At 41.9% G+C, this 16,011-nt stretch overlaps 1 protein-coding gene across 1 annotated transcript; it reads left to right on the forward strand.

Moving 5' to 3' along the window:
- The first annotated feature begins 1,200 nt into the window (after positions 1-1,200).
- Positions 1,201-15,333, forward strand: PHAX (phosphorylated adaptor for RNA export). Its single transcript, XM_040444356.1, has 5 exons — positions 1,201-1,338; positions 3,269-3,882; positions 6,271-6,391; positions 8,347-8,430; positions 14,071-15,333. The coding sequence occupies exons 1-5, from the start codon at positions 1,243-1,245 to the stop codon at positions 14,338-14,340; spliced, it is 1,185 nt and encodes a 394-aa protein (XP_040300290.1). The 5' UTR covers positions 1,201-1,242; the 3' UTR covers positions 14,341-15,333.
- The last annotated feature ends 678 nt before the right edge of the window (positions 15,334-16,011 follow it).

The following is a 16,011-nucleotide window of genomic DNA, read 5'->3' on the forward strand; positions in this document are numbered from 1 at the left end:
GTCCCAAAAATAAATAAACGTTGAAAAAAAAAAAAAGGTATCCAGGATAAATTGCTGTATTTTCTTTTTTTAGTTTTTAAAAAATGTTTTGAGTTTATTTATTGGGGGGGGGAGGTGTAGAGGGGCAGAGAAAGAGGGAGAGTGAGAATCTGAAGTAGGCTCCATGCTGTCAGCACTGAGCTGTATGTGGGGCTCAAACTTACCAACTGGGAGATCATGACCTGATCCGAAATCAAGAGTAAGAGGCTTAACCCACTGAGCCACCCAAGCGCCCCTAAATTTTGTAAAGCTTTTTTAAAAGTACAATCTACCCCCTAACATGAAGTTGGAACTCACAATGCCAAGATCGAGAGTAGCATGATTCAGCGTGGGGAGTGGCTCAGTCTGTTCAGCGACCACTTAAGGGTTGAGGTCATGATCTCACAGCTGGTGGGTTCTAGATCGGCTCTACCAGTTGGGGAACTGAACACTGGAGAGAAACAACAGTAAATAAAACAGACATTCGGGGGGGGGGGAGAAGAAAACAAAATGAAAACAAATACACATGGCTATTGATGTCATGAAGAAAACAAACGTTTGTTCAAGAGTGAGAGCAGAGGATCTTGTTTTCCTTAAGGTGTTTGAAGGTGGCCTCCCTGAGAAGGCAGCATTTAATCAGAAAACTGAACCATGTAAGAGAACAACCTGCGCAAAGAATGGAAGTGTCAAGGGTCCGCAAGGCAGAGGCCACAGCAACTGCAATTGCCTTGAACCGTGAACAACAAAGGATGCTTGAGGGACAATGTGCACCGAGCCCAGTGCGCTTGGAGAGCTACCTCACGCGCTGTCTGAAAGTCTCCCCAAGAAGCTACGAGAAGAGTGGATTGAGCAGGAGCAAGAATGGAAGCAAGAAGCCTTGCGTGGAGCATCCTGGTGAGGGATGTGAGGCCAAGATAGGAATCCCCGACGGCCGCTGTCCATGCACAACCTTATGTTTGCACGAAAACAAAGTTTGAGAGAAAACGTGCCAAACTGTTGGGGAAACAGGAGATTGATTTTCCACGGCGCGGCGCTAGTGGTGCACAGTTTGCAATGATTGTGCATATCCGCCGGCATTGACCCAGGTATCCGGAGTAGGCCGCGCGCAAGGTCAAAACGGGAGCCGGCCCCTCGCGGGGGCGCCCGAGCAGCCGCCGCCGTCTGGACCTTCCCGCCGCCCCGCCGGAAGTGCTCTCCTGACCCGTCGCGCCACGCCGCGGGAAGATGGCGCAGGACGCCGGCGACATGGAAGATGGGCAGCTTTCGGACTCGGATTCCGACATGACGGTCGCACCCAGCGACAGGCCGCTGCAGGTGCCGGTGAGTGTGAAAGGCGGGCGGGTAATTCGGAACGGGGAGCGCGCAGCCCGGGCTGCGAGGAAGCACGGGCGGCGGTGTGGGTGAGGGGCGGGCGCGCGGAGCCCGGACTGCACAAGGGACGCGCGGCGGTGTGGCTGAGCGTCGGGCGGGCGTCCCCGGCCCGGCACGCGGGCCCTGGCGGCGGGGAGAGGCGCTGGGCGGGGACGCGACAGCGGGCCGTCCGAACCCTGGCGCGGCATTTCGTTGCCAGGCGGGATCGCGTGGCTTTCGGCCTCCTGGAGACTGGCGTGCGGCGGTCGCTTCGCCTGCCCTGCGGTGCTCTGGGTTTCCCGAATTTGCGGAGTTTGCCTGCCGCGGCGCGAGTAGGGTGTCTCGGCCCGGCAGATGTTGCCGAAAATGTATGAGCTGGGGACAGCGGCCAGAAACAGCCTGTGGCACTCCTTTAAGCCTTGGGCAAGTAAGGAGACTGAGGACCGGGAATGAAATTTATCATATGCACAGGGGCCTGGTTTTCCATAGTCCCAACCGACGCCGCTTCGCCGTGCAATAATGTGACATCCGGTTTTGTATGAACCTCCCCGTTTTTTAAATGGGAGTGTATTTTGATTGCCTGCTAAGTAGCAAGCACTGTGAGCGAGCTTTGTGCTAGGCTGCCTGCCTTCGAAAACTGGCGCCTCTACTGTGTGACCAGTGCCAAGGTATTTAGCCTCGTGCCCCAATTTGTGTAATGGGAATGATAAGAATACGCCGCTGATAGGGTATTTGTTAGGGATTTAGTGAGTCATACAGTGCACAGCAATGCCTGACGAATCTTAGACGCCTTAGTTACTTGAACAAGGGAAAACTGGCTCCCCTTCCTGCCTGCCGTTTCTAGCACATACTTGTGTTTAGTACAAAGTTGTTCCCTTTTGAATGATGTCTTAGGAAATTGATACAAAGTTTTCAGTTTTGGTTTTCAGTCTTTTCCAAGTTGTTTTACATAGATTGACCCATGACTCGGTAAGCTTAATAGCGTGAACTGTGCAGTTTTAGAAGTAGTCAGGGCTTCCTATGTGTAGGAGTTTACTATCCAATATCAAAAGAATATGGTCACAAAACCCTACAAAGGAAGTTGATTTGTCTAAGCGCAAGAAAGGCGTGTTTTGAAACAAAGAAAAATTGTCATAACTGTGTTCACCCGAAAATAAAACTTGTCAATTATTTTACCAGCAAAAATGGGATTTACTCTGAAACAGCAGAGAATCACAACTCTGACCAAGCGTTGCTAGGGCAAAACCGTAGGCAAGTGGGAATAAAGAAGAGGACTGCTCCTCTTTATAGGGGAGGGGGAAGAGTTGGGAGGGAATAAACTGGGAGTTTAAAGTATAGTGGCTTTTCATTGGTTGAGTTGGGACAGTCTCTCAGTGGCTGGGCTGTTGCCAGGCTACAAGAAAAGCTTCCGCTTGCTGGGTTAGTAAGGTATAGGCATCTTTCTGTGTTAGGTGCAAGTTATGGTCTTTTCCTGATGATAGGGCAGGAGAACTCCCTCTTCTAGCCTGCTGACCCTAGTTTAGTGAGGTTTCCTTTTATTAATCTTCACAACTGGTACTAAAAATTATGGCATATGTCATTTTCGAACATTCTGACGATAACTGAAAATAGAGAAAATCTTCCAAGGTGGCAATTAAGAGCTTTGGTAAGTTTTTAGAAAAAAGCCTTAGAACTAAGTGCTGTATTAGCTTTACAAATAAGAATTTGTGGTTTTAAAATGGGAAGATTCCGTGTAGAACTTTAGAAAAGTAGGGACTGGATCGGTTTCAGAGATTCATTAAGGATTGTTCTGCTTCACGGTGGTCCCGCTGAATCCCAAAATAACTTGTTTAAAACTGGGGCGTGCTGGGTGCAGCTGATGTGTTTCCCCCGAATTGATTGCATTTCTTTTCACTTGCAGAAGACACTAGGTGGGGACAGCATAGTGAGGCCCTTCCAGGGTACTGCAACGCCTTGTGCACCAGTGTCACATTATCGGACTGTTAAAAGTGTGGATTCCAGTGAGGAGAGTTTCTCTGATTCCGATGATGATAGCTCCCTTTGGAAACGCAAGCGACAGAAATGTTTTAATCCTCCTCCCAAGCCAGAGCCTTTTCAGTTTGGCCAGAGCAGCCAGAAACTACCTGTTCCTGGAGGAAAGAAGGTTAACAACATATGGGGTGCTGTGCTACAAGAACAGAATCAAGATGCAGTGGCCACTGAACTTGGTATCTTGGGAATGGAGGGTACTATTGACAAAAGCAGACAGTCCGAAACTTACAATTATTTGCTTGCGAAGAAACTTAAGAGGGAATCTCAAGAACATACAAAAGAATTAGACAAAGAGCTAGATGACTATATGCACGGTGGCAAAAGAATGGAATCAAAGGAAGAGGAAAACGGGCAAGGTCATCTCAAACGAAAACGACCTGTCAGAGACCGACTAGGGGACAGACTAGAAATGAACTATAAAGGCCGGTATGAGATCACAGAGGATGATTCGCAAGAGAAAGTAGCTGATGAAATTTCTTTCAGGTGAGCATTAAAATTTGGCCTACAAATGAGTGCTTGGCCAACAATCTTCCGTTTATTGGAAATGAATCTAGGTACATTAAGAATGTTTCTTTTTAAGGTTGAAAATTTTTTTTTAATTTATCTTGAGAGAGAGCATGCGTGCGTGCGCGTGTGTGTGTGTGTGTGTGTGAGAGAGAGAGAGAGTGTGAGTGAGTGAGCAGGGGAGGGGCAGAGAGAGGGAGAGGGTGGATCCCAAGCAGGCTCCGTGCTGTCAGTGCCCCATGCCAGGCTCGATTCCAAGAACTGTGAGAGTGTGACCTGAGCTGAAACCAAGAGTTCAGTGCTTAACCGACGGAGCCACCAAGGTGCCCCTCTTTTGAGATTTTTAAATTTGAAGGATGGACTCTGGGCTTACTTGGTTATAGGACTATATCTGTGTTTCCTTAAATTTGGACAGGCCTGATAAAATAATTTTGCAAGCTTTTAGGAACTTTTAACAGCTCTTCCCATTTAGTGCTTATCTTTTTAAAAGCTTATCTTTTCAAATTGTGGGGTTTGGTTTTGTTCTTTAGCGTTTTTGTTTTGTTTTGTTTTTAGTTTTTTGTAATGTTTATTCATTTTTGAGAGACAAAGAGTGAGCAAGGGAGGGGCAGAGAGAGAGGGAGACACAGAACCCCACAGGTTCCAGGCTCCATGCTGTCAGTACAGAGCCCAACATGGGGCTCAGACCCACAAACCATAATACCATGACCTAAGCCAAAGTCGAACACTTAACTGAGTCACTCAGGCACTCCTGTTCTTTAGTGTTTTCAAATACTCATCACCTTTCTTTTATAATTTCATTGAGGCATATTGTACACATAAAATTCACCCATTTTGGGTATTGATTTTTTAGCACATTTATCAGTTTTACAGCAATAACCATAAACCACTTTTAAAACATTTCCATCTCCCCAATAAGATCCATCATAACCATATGCCCATTTAAAGCTATTCTTTGTTCCTATCCCAAATAACTGCCAGTCTACTTTCTGTTGGCAGAAATTTGAATTTTCTGGACATTTCATATTGTTGGAATCATACAGTGTGTATTCTCTTGTGCTGGATTTATTTCACTTAATGTAATATTTTTGAGATTGTCCATGTTGTAGCAGGAATCAACACTTTTAAATTTATATACATATACAAACATCCATATTGAGTTGCTGTTCCAATTCTTGGCTATTATGAATAATGCTCTATGAGCTTTGACATACAGATATTTGGAAACATTTTAATTTCTGTCGGGTAAATACCTAGAATAGAATTTCTTGGTGTGTAGTAAATTGATATTTCATTTTTTTAACAAGCTCAAATTTTGTTTAGCTTTTTATTAGCTCTAAGTCGTTAATGAATAATGTCACTTGAAAACAGATATGGTTCAAGAGTAATATTGGTGGTAGGAAAACAAGTATTTGCCTTCCAGGCAAGCCTGTCAATGTTAGTACTGGATTTTTAACCTGCAGAGAAAGTTTGGAATTTGAGCGTTGGAAAGGAATTTAGAGATTTTTATAAACCAAAGACATACTTTACAGATCAGGACACTGAGACCCAGTAGTTCATATGACTTCTCAAAGTCACAGTTGTGTCAGAGTCGGAACTAAACCTTGGTCCCTTTGTTCCTAGTCTAGTGCTCTTTCCATACTACAGTGCCTCTTGTTGAGAAGGAGCAAGGAAGCCAGGTCTGGTTAGAGAACTGGTAAAACTCCCATATTAATCCTTTATCTCTCTGGAGTATGGACTCTGATGTTAGAAGTGTTACTTAGGCTTCCTCTCTTTTTACCTCTCAGTACTAGGATGAGGATAAGTACCTGTTTCATAAGGTTGTTGACACAATTAGCTGGGATAACACCTACAAAATTTTTAGGATTGTGTGCATCCCATAATAAGTCAGTAAATATTAGCCATAGCCTTTGTTCTGAGGCAGAGAGACTAAGAGGAAGGTGCTATCCATTTTAAAGCTCCCAGACATCTCTGGGACTTTTAGGCATAATAATTGAAAGCATAGTGTATGTTTTTTAATTGTTTTGAAAAGAATGGACTTACCTTCTTTTGCTTTTAGGTTTGCATTCCCTTTGCTGGATGGGCACATTTATTTTGAAACCGCCATAATCCATGAAGGCAAAATGAGGAGGCGAATTATGAGACTTGAGGTGGAACCTTGAGGTTACTGTCTTCTTGGGTGACCCAAGGTAGCAGCGTTTCCCTATCAGTGATTCTAAGGTTAAATATTGAATATTTCAAAACACAGATGTTAGCAGAATAGGATTTTGATCCTACTTGGGCACTAACCCAGGAGACTAAGGTAGATTTCTTCAACTTTATACAACAAATAAAGGAGTTAATATTACTCTGTTTGTTCCTTATCAGGTTGCAGGAACCAAAGAAAGATCTGATAGCACGAGTAGTGAGGATAATTGGGAACAAAAAGGCAATTGAACTTCTGATGGAAACAGCTGAAGTTGAACAAAACGGCGGCCTTTTCATAATGGTAAGACTAACTACTTTGTTGTTTCCATTTTATATTGTGTTTCGTGTGATTATTTTACAAAATAAACTTATCTCTGATTCTTGGATCTCTTACTTACCAATTTATTGCCGTGTGTTTCAGATTTTAAAAAACTGAATTTAAAAATTCCGTATTGTTGGTTTTTGCATTTATTACTTTTCTTACAAAAACCATCCGTAAATTGTATCCTGTTAGTGAGTGGTCAACAACACATCTCTTACAGGGTTTGTTGAAAGTAGGGGCTAACATTTTTTTTTTTAATGTTTTTTTTAAGTTTATTTATTTATTTATTTATTTTTTTCAACGTTTATTTATTTTTGGGACAGAGAGAGACAGAGCATGAACGGGGGAGGGGCAGAGAGAGAGGGAGACACAGAATCGGAAACGGGCTCCAGGCTCCGAGCCATCAGCCCAGAGCCTGACGCGGGGCTCGAACTCACGGACCGCGAGATCGTGACCTGGCTGAAATCGGACGCTTAACCGACTGCGCCACCCAGGCACCCTAAGTTTATTTATTTTGAGAGAGAGCACAAGTAGGGGAGAAACAGACAGGGAGAGAGAGAATCCCAAGCAGGCTCTGCACTCTCAGCACAGAGCCCGACGCAGGGCTCAAACCCACGAACCGTGAGATCATGACCTGAGCCGAAGTTGGACACTCAACCAACTGAGCCACCCAGGCGCCCCTTTAATGTTTATTCATTTTTGAGAGACTGAGAGAGACAGATTGCGAGCACGGGAGAGGCAGAGAGAAAAGGAGACACAGAATCTGAAGCAGGCTCCAGGCTCTGAGCTGTCAGCCCGGGGACCGTACCCACGAACGGTGAGATCATGACCTGAGCCAAAGTCTGACACTTAACTAACTGAGCCACCCAGGTGCCCCTGATATGGTATTCCTATTTTTAATTTTGTGAGGGACCTCCATGATGGTTTTTATAGTGGCTGCACCAATTTACATTCCCACCAACAGCGTACAAAAATTCCCCTTTCCCCGCATTGTCACCAGCAGTTGTTATTTCTTATCTTTTTGATACTAGCCATTCTGACAGGTATGAAGTGAGAAACACTACCATTTGAGAATGACCAGAAAGACCACTATTTTTGCTTAGGCCAGATCACACGCAGTGGCAGTTTATCCTATATAATGGTTTTGGAGATAACGTTTAATTCAGCTTTCACACTGGGAGACGATGAAGTCTGAATGGCTTCTTTCTTATTTGCTCTTCATGAATTTGAAAAGTAACATCACGTGAAAGTGAGTCAATATTACTTTAGAAATAGGAAAGAAACCCATTAGAATAGATAGCAGTGGCTAAGGAAATACCCTGTGAGCATAGATTATAGAAGTTAACAACAAGACAAGTTATAATAGTCACGAAGAGTGCTTGGGTCATTCAGTTGGTAAACATCTGACTCCTGGGTTCAGCCCAGGTCATGATTTCTAGGTTGATGAGTTCCAGCCCTGCATCGGGCTCTATGCTGGCAGCATGGACCCTGTTGGGGATCCCCTGCTTGTGCTCTCTCTCTTTTTCTCTCTCAAAATAGATAAATAAACTTAAGAAAAAAATAGTCATGGATGTATTAGCACCCCTTTTTGTGTCACTGCTAATAGTTGAACACAAAGTTATAGATTCATTAATATTTTATTAAAAAAAATTTTTTTAAGCATTTATTTATTATTGGTAGAGATAGAGCGTGAGCATGGGAGGGGTAGAGAGAGAGGAGAGACACAGAATCTGAAGCAGGCTCTGGGTGCTGCTGATAGCACAGACACGGGCTTGAACTCACGAACCGTGAGATAATGACCTGAGCTGAAATCAAGAGTTGGACACCTGACTGACTGAGCTACCCAGGCACCCTGGTACCTGTCTGTTTAAAAGACCCTTTGGCCATTCGTGGAAAGAGTGTATACAGTATCATATTTCTGCTTCTTTTTGTAGAATGGTAGTCGAAGAAGAACACCAGGTGGGGTCTTCCTGAATCTCCTGAAAAATACTCCTAGTATCAGCGAGGAACAAATTAAGGTAAATAAAAACTATAGTGCCCTTGACTTTTAAGACCCATCATAATTTGACTTCTCCTCAGCTTCTTTTAATTCCCATCACCTGTTTTGCCTTAAATTGACCAATTTTGTCATTGTCTCGTTTCAAGTAAAACCTGTGCCTTTATAAACTCTTCCTCTTCGTTTTCTTCCCTTGCTAAGCAGCGTCACAGTTTCCTTTATGGCCATTTTCCTGGTCGTTTAGCATGTGATTATTTTTTCTAGCCTCCTACAGCCTTTTATTAATGAAAGATTTCAAACATGGAGAATAGATGAAACAGTAACGGGATGAATTTCCTGGACTTAAGATTCGGGGTTGTTAATATTTTGAGATTCTTACTTTACAGTTGTTCTTCTGTACCAGTTGGAAAAAAGTAACAAACATCATGACACTCAGCCCTAATTATTGTAGGAAGCAACTGTTAATAATAAGGACACTGTCTTACATTGTATCACCTAAGAGAAAGAAAAACAATTTCTTAGTATCAGGTATTGACCATATTCCAATTTCCTGAATTGTCCCCAGAATGTATTTTCTACCTTTTTTCCCCTCCCTCAAACTCGGATCCCATCTAGATTTTCACATTTCATTTATTGTATCTCTTTCGCTCTCTTTAACTCCACATTTTCTTTCATGATTTAGACATTTTGAAGAGTCTGAGATGGTTGTCTAATAGAATGTACCACATTGTGGTCATTGTCTCCTTGTGGATTTGTTTCATTTCATTCCTCTGTCTCCATTAGTTCTTATGAACAAAAGCTAGCCTCTTCACTATTCATCATTTGTACGTTACTAGAATGTCCTCTTTGGGCGTTCTTCTGCAGTGTGAGTTTTTCATGGCTCAGCATTTATCTTTTAATTTGTTAATTAAGGAACGTGATTACATTTAGCAGATACAATCAAGATTAAGAACTTGCTTCTTGCATAGGAAAGAGGTGATGGACATGGGACACAGATGGTGTATTGGATCAGCTTTGTGTTCTCTTTATTATAACTGGATAGCACATGTCACAGCATTGTGGTTTAGCCGTTTATAATGCTAATGATGACAGGTAAATAAAAGCCACTTCTCTTGAGCTAACGCACCGTCAGCACAGAGCCAGACTTGGGACTCGATCCCAAGGAGCCGTGAGATCATGTCCTGATCCGAGATCAAGATCTTGTCAGTCGCTTAACCAACTGAGCCACCCAGGCGCCCCTCAATGTTAGTTTGTTTCCCCTCTTTTCTGGCTGTCCACTTCCAGTCATTTTTTTTAAATCTGCTATTGAAATTGCTACAGGAAATGTTACTGTTACCGCACATTTGAAATCTCTTGTCCATACTGCCTTTTTTTCCTCCTGAAACAATGACTGGTAGATTTGTAACAATGTAATTTTCCTGAGGAACATGTCTACTGAGTAGTAGAGCGGAGCTTAACTGCTTGCGTTTTCCCTCCTCCACACTGTAATCCCTGACAAAAGGTGTGCACTGAGAAGGAGCATTCTTCTGAGGAACATTAAACATTGTTTCATAGCAGAATGTCCCTGTTTACAGAGAAATAGCAAGGTGAGATAAAAAGAATTCTCTAACATTCAAAATCTGGGTTTTAATCTCAATTTTGCCATTTAGTGATTACATGAATACAAACAGACCACTTACTTTCTCTCAGCCTTAATTTTGTCATCTATGAAGTGGGGACTGTAATAAGTGCCCTGACTATTGAATAGAGCTCTGAAAGGATTAAAGAAAGTGGTATCTGGAGAAGATTCTTCTAGGTAACCAAACTTTGGACAGACAGTTTCCACAAGCAGAAGAGAAGAAAATAACATTTATTCACCATGTCTGCAGCACTGGGCCACTTATTTATAGGATTTAATCTGCACCCCATTCTGTCAAAGTAGATGTTCCTGTGTTATGCACAGGACGAGTAATAAAAATGATTCGCCTGGGATTGCACAGAATACTGACTTGAAACAGGTTTTTTTCACTGAATCACATGTCTTTGAAATTCAGTTCTTTTTTTTTTTTTTTTTCAACGTTTATTTATTTTTGGGACAGAGAGAGACAGAGCATGAACGGGGGAGGGGCAGAGAGAGAGGGAGACACAGAATCGGAAACAGGCTCCAGGCTCTGAGCCATCAGCCCAGAGCCTGACGCGGGGCTCGAACTCACGGACCGCGAGATCGTGACCTGGCTGAAGTCGGACGCTTAACCGACTGCGCCACCCAGGCGCCCCTGAAATTCAGTTCTAACTCATTGTGGAGAAAGAGATTTTAATGTTAGTAGGTTATGTTAAACTACCAGAAACATTGCGTTGTAACAACAAACGTAGAAACATTTGGAATACCTAATAATTAAAGAATGTTGACCAAGAGGGACATTTTTTGAAGTTTATTTATTTTAAGTAATCTCTGCACCCACTGTGGGGCTCGAACTCACAACCCTGAGATCAAGAGTTGCATGTTCTTCTAAGCCAGCCAGGCATACCCCAAGAGGGACATTTTTAAAAGGACTGCCTTTTAGCCTCTATTTTTGTGAAGCATTAAAAAAAATTTATTTTTTCCGACATTTAGTTTATTTTTTGAGAGGGGGAGAAAGAGCATGCATCGGGGAGGGGCAGAGAGAGAGAGAGACCCAGAATGGGAAGCAGGCTCCAGGTCCCGGGCTGTCGCATAGAGCCCCACACAGGGCTCAAACCCAAGAATGGCAAGATCATGACCTGAGCCGAAGTTGGACGCCCAACCAGCTGAGCCCCCCCAAAGCACCCCTTCTCACAGCATTTTTAAGAAAAGGAGAAAATGCAGTAATTACTCAAGTTTTTTGAAAGGCAAAGTACAAATTTATAATGAAAAAGAGGCATGGGACAATTAGTTGATATGTAAAATAGCAAAAAGTTACCAATGATTTGGTCTACTCTAGGGGGTTTTAAATATTTTGGCTTTTAAGGTTTTCCTTTGTTTTTCCAAATTTTATGCATGGTGCATGGCTTGAGTAGTTTTGTTATTAGAGGAAAAAACCTAAAGCAAATAGTATTTCATGATAGGTCATTTTAAGTGTCATCAAATGATAATGTTATAATTGTTCTTTGATCACTATAATGCTAACATTCAGTCTGTAGAATTCGGAAGGAAGCGGGAGCTGAATTGAGTCGGTCTTTTTGCCTTTTTAAAATTTGATTGTGTTTTGGTATGTGACGGACCATTTTGTTTTGGTTTGTAACTAGGTTTTGTTTTGGAAAGTACAAAGTTTGAGAGAAAAAAGAATGAGTAGTTCAAAATAAATTAATTTGCTATATATATATATATACACACACACACATACATGCACACACACACATTTTTTTTTTAATGTCTATTTATTTATTTTGAGACCGAGAGCATGTGCACATGTAAATGAGCAGGGGAGGGACAGAGACAGAGGGGGAGAGAGAATTCCAAGCAAGCTCTGTGCTGTCAGCACAGAGCCCAATGCAGGGCTCGATCCCACAGACCATGAGACCATGACCTGAGCCAAAATCAGGAGTCGAGACACTTAACTGACTGAGCCACCCGGACCCCCTTAGTTGCTGTATTTTTTAAAAGTTTGGCTGTAATGGTCTCCCTCTGCAAATAGCAGACAGTTGAGGTTCTTACCTTGTAAAATTAGTGATACATATGTAGAAAAAAACTGCCCTCAGATTATCTCTTGTCTGCATTTGTCATAACAACACTAACAACAGGTTACAACATTTCTTTGGGCCGTTTCCCAGTTTGTTCTATCACATTCATAACCCATGGAATGCAGTTCCTTTTAAAAAGTCTTGATGTATTTGGAGTGAAAAGGGAAACTTTATAATTTTACTGAGTGTTGCCAAGCATTGTACTACTTAGAATTGTTGTTATCAACATGCTCAGATGTGCTTTCCCATGAAATGGAAATGCTTCTCCTTGCAGCTTCTTTTTCTCTCTCCGCTTGAAGGTTAAGTAGACTCTTTAAAAGATTGTGAATTGTCACTCTTCTGTGAAGGCAATGCAGTCGGTTTTAAGAATGTGAATTTGGAGAGCTACTAGATGAGCTAACTTTTTATACCTTCACCTGTTGGCTCTGCAGTCTTGTGCCTCACTTTCCTCCTCGGATTTTAATGTATGTGCTGCCGATGCGGGCACTCTCCCTTTCCTCGTCAGAAAAGGATAATATCCACTCCATGAGCTTCTGGTGAGAATGAACAGTTCTTTGCACCATGCCTGGCATGTAAATGTGCCTGTTCAGTAAATGGTTGCCAGCCTCGTTTTCCTCTCGTCACTTTCTTGTGTCCTTCCTCCACTTCTTAACACGCGTACCCTCCTTCTCCACCTCTAATCCCTTGTCCTTTCTCTAGCAAATACTTTTAGTCCTCCTGTCCACCAAAGCGTTCATCTTCTGAAGCTTTCCCTTGTCTCCTTAATTTAAGAGTTCCTACTCCTTCCTCTGCTAATTCTGTGTGCTGTTTGTAACTACTTAGCATAAATTTTTGGAGAGGGTCCCCTTTATTTCACCGTCTTCCACAGTGGTTTTTATAAACAAGGAGGGATTTGTGATTTGTGCACTTTAAGAACATAATAGAGACTGACTTGGTTACAGCTTTTAATAATCCCTTCCCAGGAGATAATAGGGTGCCCATCCTACCTTCTGTTTTAAACCTTTGAACCTGCTCTGTCTTAGCAGTCATTTTTGGCCTTCTCTTCAGATCCCTGACCTACTTTTCTTTCTTTTGTACCCTCTGAATCTACACTTTTCCACCTGTGTCAAGGTTCCCAGAGGCTATTTTAACGTTTTTCCATGTAATAGTTTAATAAAACGCATTTTCCACTTCAGCTCTCAGCTGCTGGCAGTTTTGCCTCTTGGAGGAGGTGAGGACGTTTGGCAGTGCCTGGAGAAGTGTTTGCTTGTCACCGTTTGGGGATGGGTGGATATACGCTAGTGGGTAGAGGCCAGGCATGCTACGGAACACCTTGCAGTGCGCGTGGCAGACTGCCACAGCGGTCGCCAAGGTGGAGGGCCCTGGACTAACAATCTCGTATTTTTGTGTTATAAAATCCCTTTTCTGTAACTTCCTGGAATATATCCTAGTGCTGACTATATTGTGTTTATGCCTTGTGGTCTAAGTTTTTGACAGATTTATGTGCCCACGTTAATTACAGTGACATTTTTTAAGGAATGGATTTTTTCCATTGTGTAGGTTACGTGATCATACTTAGTCACACATTTCAGGTGTTGCTTGGTTTCTTAGCATGCGCAGTCACGTATGGTTATTATGACAGTTTCCAAGTTAGTACACTTTATTTCAAAGACTTGTGTTTTTCTTGTGACAAATTAGATTTTCTTTAACTCCTGAATGACGTGATTTTCCTGCTGTCTCGTCCCACGTAGGAAACCTGTAGCTCTGTGGTATGTTATGGTTGAATAAGCGTGGGCCCCGGAGTGAACATGGGGTTGAGTTGGAATTACAGCTTCATCCTCTGTCTGCAGTGGGGACTCCCCTACTGTCTTAGACTCTGTGCGTCATTTACGAGTCTAATAATATTTCCTTGTTTTTGGTGAGAGATGGAGATCACGAAGGGTCCACCTTGTACCAAACATTTAATAAACGGTCCTTCTTGCTTAAGGTTGTTCCTTTATTGTAGGACATTTTCTACATTGAAAATCAAAAGGAGTATGAAAATAAAAAGGCTGCTAGGAAGAGAAGAACACAAGTGTTGGGGAAAAAGATGAAACAAGCTATTAAAAATCTAAATTTTCAAGAAGATGATGACACATCACGAGAAACTTTCGCAAGTGACACCAACGAGGCCCTGGCCTCTCTTGACGAGCCGCAGGAAGGCCACGGAGAGACCAAGTTGGATGCAGAGGAAGCCATCGAGGTCGATCATTCTCACGATTTGGACATCTTTTAGTACATTTTGAGGATTAAGCCTTTCTAGAATAACCTTGTAATAAGCCATTTCTACTGAGATTGCTTCGTTTTACTTTGCACTGATAAACCTAAAAATCTGGACAGAAAGAACGGTTTTCTTGCTGAAAATAATGTTGAATTTGTGGGAAGATGAATGTTATTGATAGACCCATTTCTCATGTCTGACAAAATATTTAAAAGTATATAGCAGAGATTTAATTTCTCAATCTGTTGCATGTGTTAGTTATTACTAGTTGATAATTACTTTTGTCCAGGTCATTGTAACATGCCATTCAAAAAGTTGTTTTCTTTTTTTGATTTATCTTTGTAGCGACTTATGACTGGTTTCAAAACATTCCGTAAAAAGATCTTAATAAGGCACATAAATTGTTAAACTGTTACAAATGCATTCAAATTTAGTTTTTCTGTGTTCTGAGAACTTTCAAGCAATTTTAAGGACAGAGACAAAATAGGTTTATACTCATCAGTATAAACTTATTTGTCAGGAAGTAAATTAACATCAGAAGCTTTTCAAAGAAGTCTTCGTTCTTAACTTTTTTTTGACTTCCTTTAAATTGACTCGATCTTAGACTGAATACTGAATGTGATCCATACCTGTGTAATTACCATGTACATTTAAAAACTTCCCGGTGGTTGCCTGCCTAAGACTGCTTTACCTTATGTTAAGGAAATTGGGTATTAAAAATGTTACATCTGCCTGAAGTGTCAAATTACTCATTCTTATTGAAGGAAATAAAAGTAGTTAAGGTGTTCCAAGGGTTGACTTTAGTCTACAAAATAGATTAGGCAAAAATATGTAAGAAGCAGTTGTAAACTCTTCTTTACAGATAGTTCTTGAAGTTTTTCTTTAGTTCCTGGAATACATAGTCATTGAAGTTGGATCTAAGGATACAAGTGGGGAAAACAAGAAGAAAATGGTTATTAGTTGCTTTTTATTCATGACAAACACAAAAATAAAACTAGATTTTGTGCAGTGACTTTTTTTTTTTTTAAGATTTATTTAGTTATGTAGTGTCTATACCCAGCATGGGGCTCAAACTCGGCGTTGTGAGTTCAAGAGACTCAGGCACCTCTCAGCCAGGTGCCCCTCAAGTGACTGTTTTTGAAACCTCAGACATGCTTTCATAAAATTGCTATAACCAAGGGAAGAAAACTATTTTAAATACGTAACTGAATATTGTTTCTGAGATTCTTTATGAGAGGTGATCTTAAAGGTATGTTACGTTGGGATAGGGCACCTGAGTGGCTCAGTCATTTGAGCGTCGGACTCGATTTCGGCTCAGGGCGTGATCTCCCGGTTCGGGAATTCAAGCCCTGCATCGGGCTCTGTGCTGACAGTGCGGAGCCTTCTTGGGGTTCCCTGTCTCCCTCTCTCTCTGCCCCTTCACCCCTGCCTCAAAAATAAATAAACATTAAAAATAATAAGAAACGTGTCATACTTTGGGAAAAATAACATCCAGTTAAGTGCTAGTTTATATGCCACACGTTCATGTAAATACTGCTAATATTTCTAGTTACACTTGTTGAAGAGCATTAACATTACAGTGTAGTTCATCTTCAGTAAATGGACCATCCTGGTTCATTCTCGCCAACAGTTGTCACCTTACTATCTGGAAACTGTACGGGCCTCTGGTATGGATTAAACCCTAAC

This window comes from Herpailurus yagouaroundi, unplaced genomic scaffold (assembly GCF_014898765.1).
Source record: "Herpailurus yagouaroundi ecotype Mexico unplaced genomic scaffold, PumYag 192, whole genome shotgun sequence".
NCBI lineage: Eukaryota > Metazoa > Chordata > Mammalia > Carnivora > Felidae > Herpailurus > Herpailurus yagouaroundi.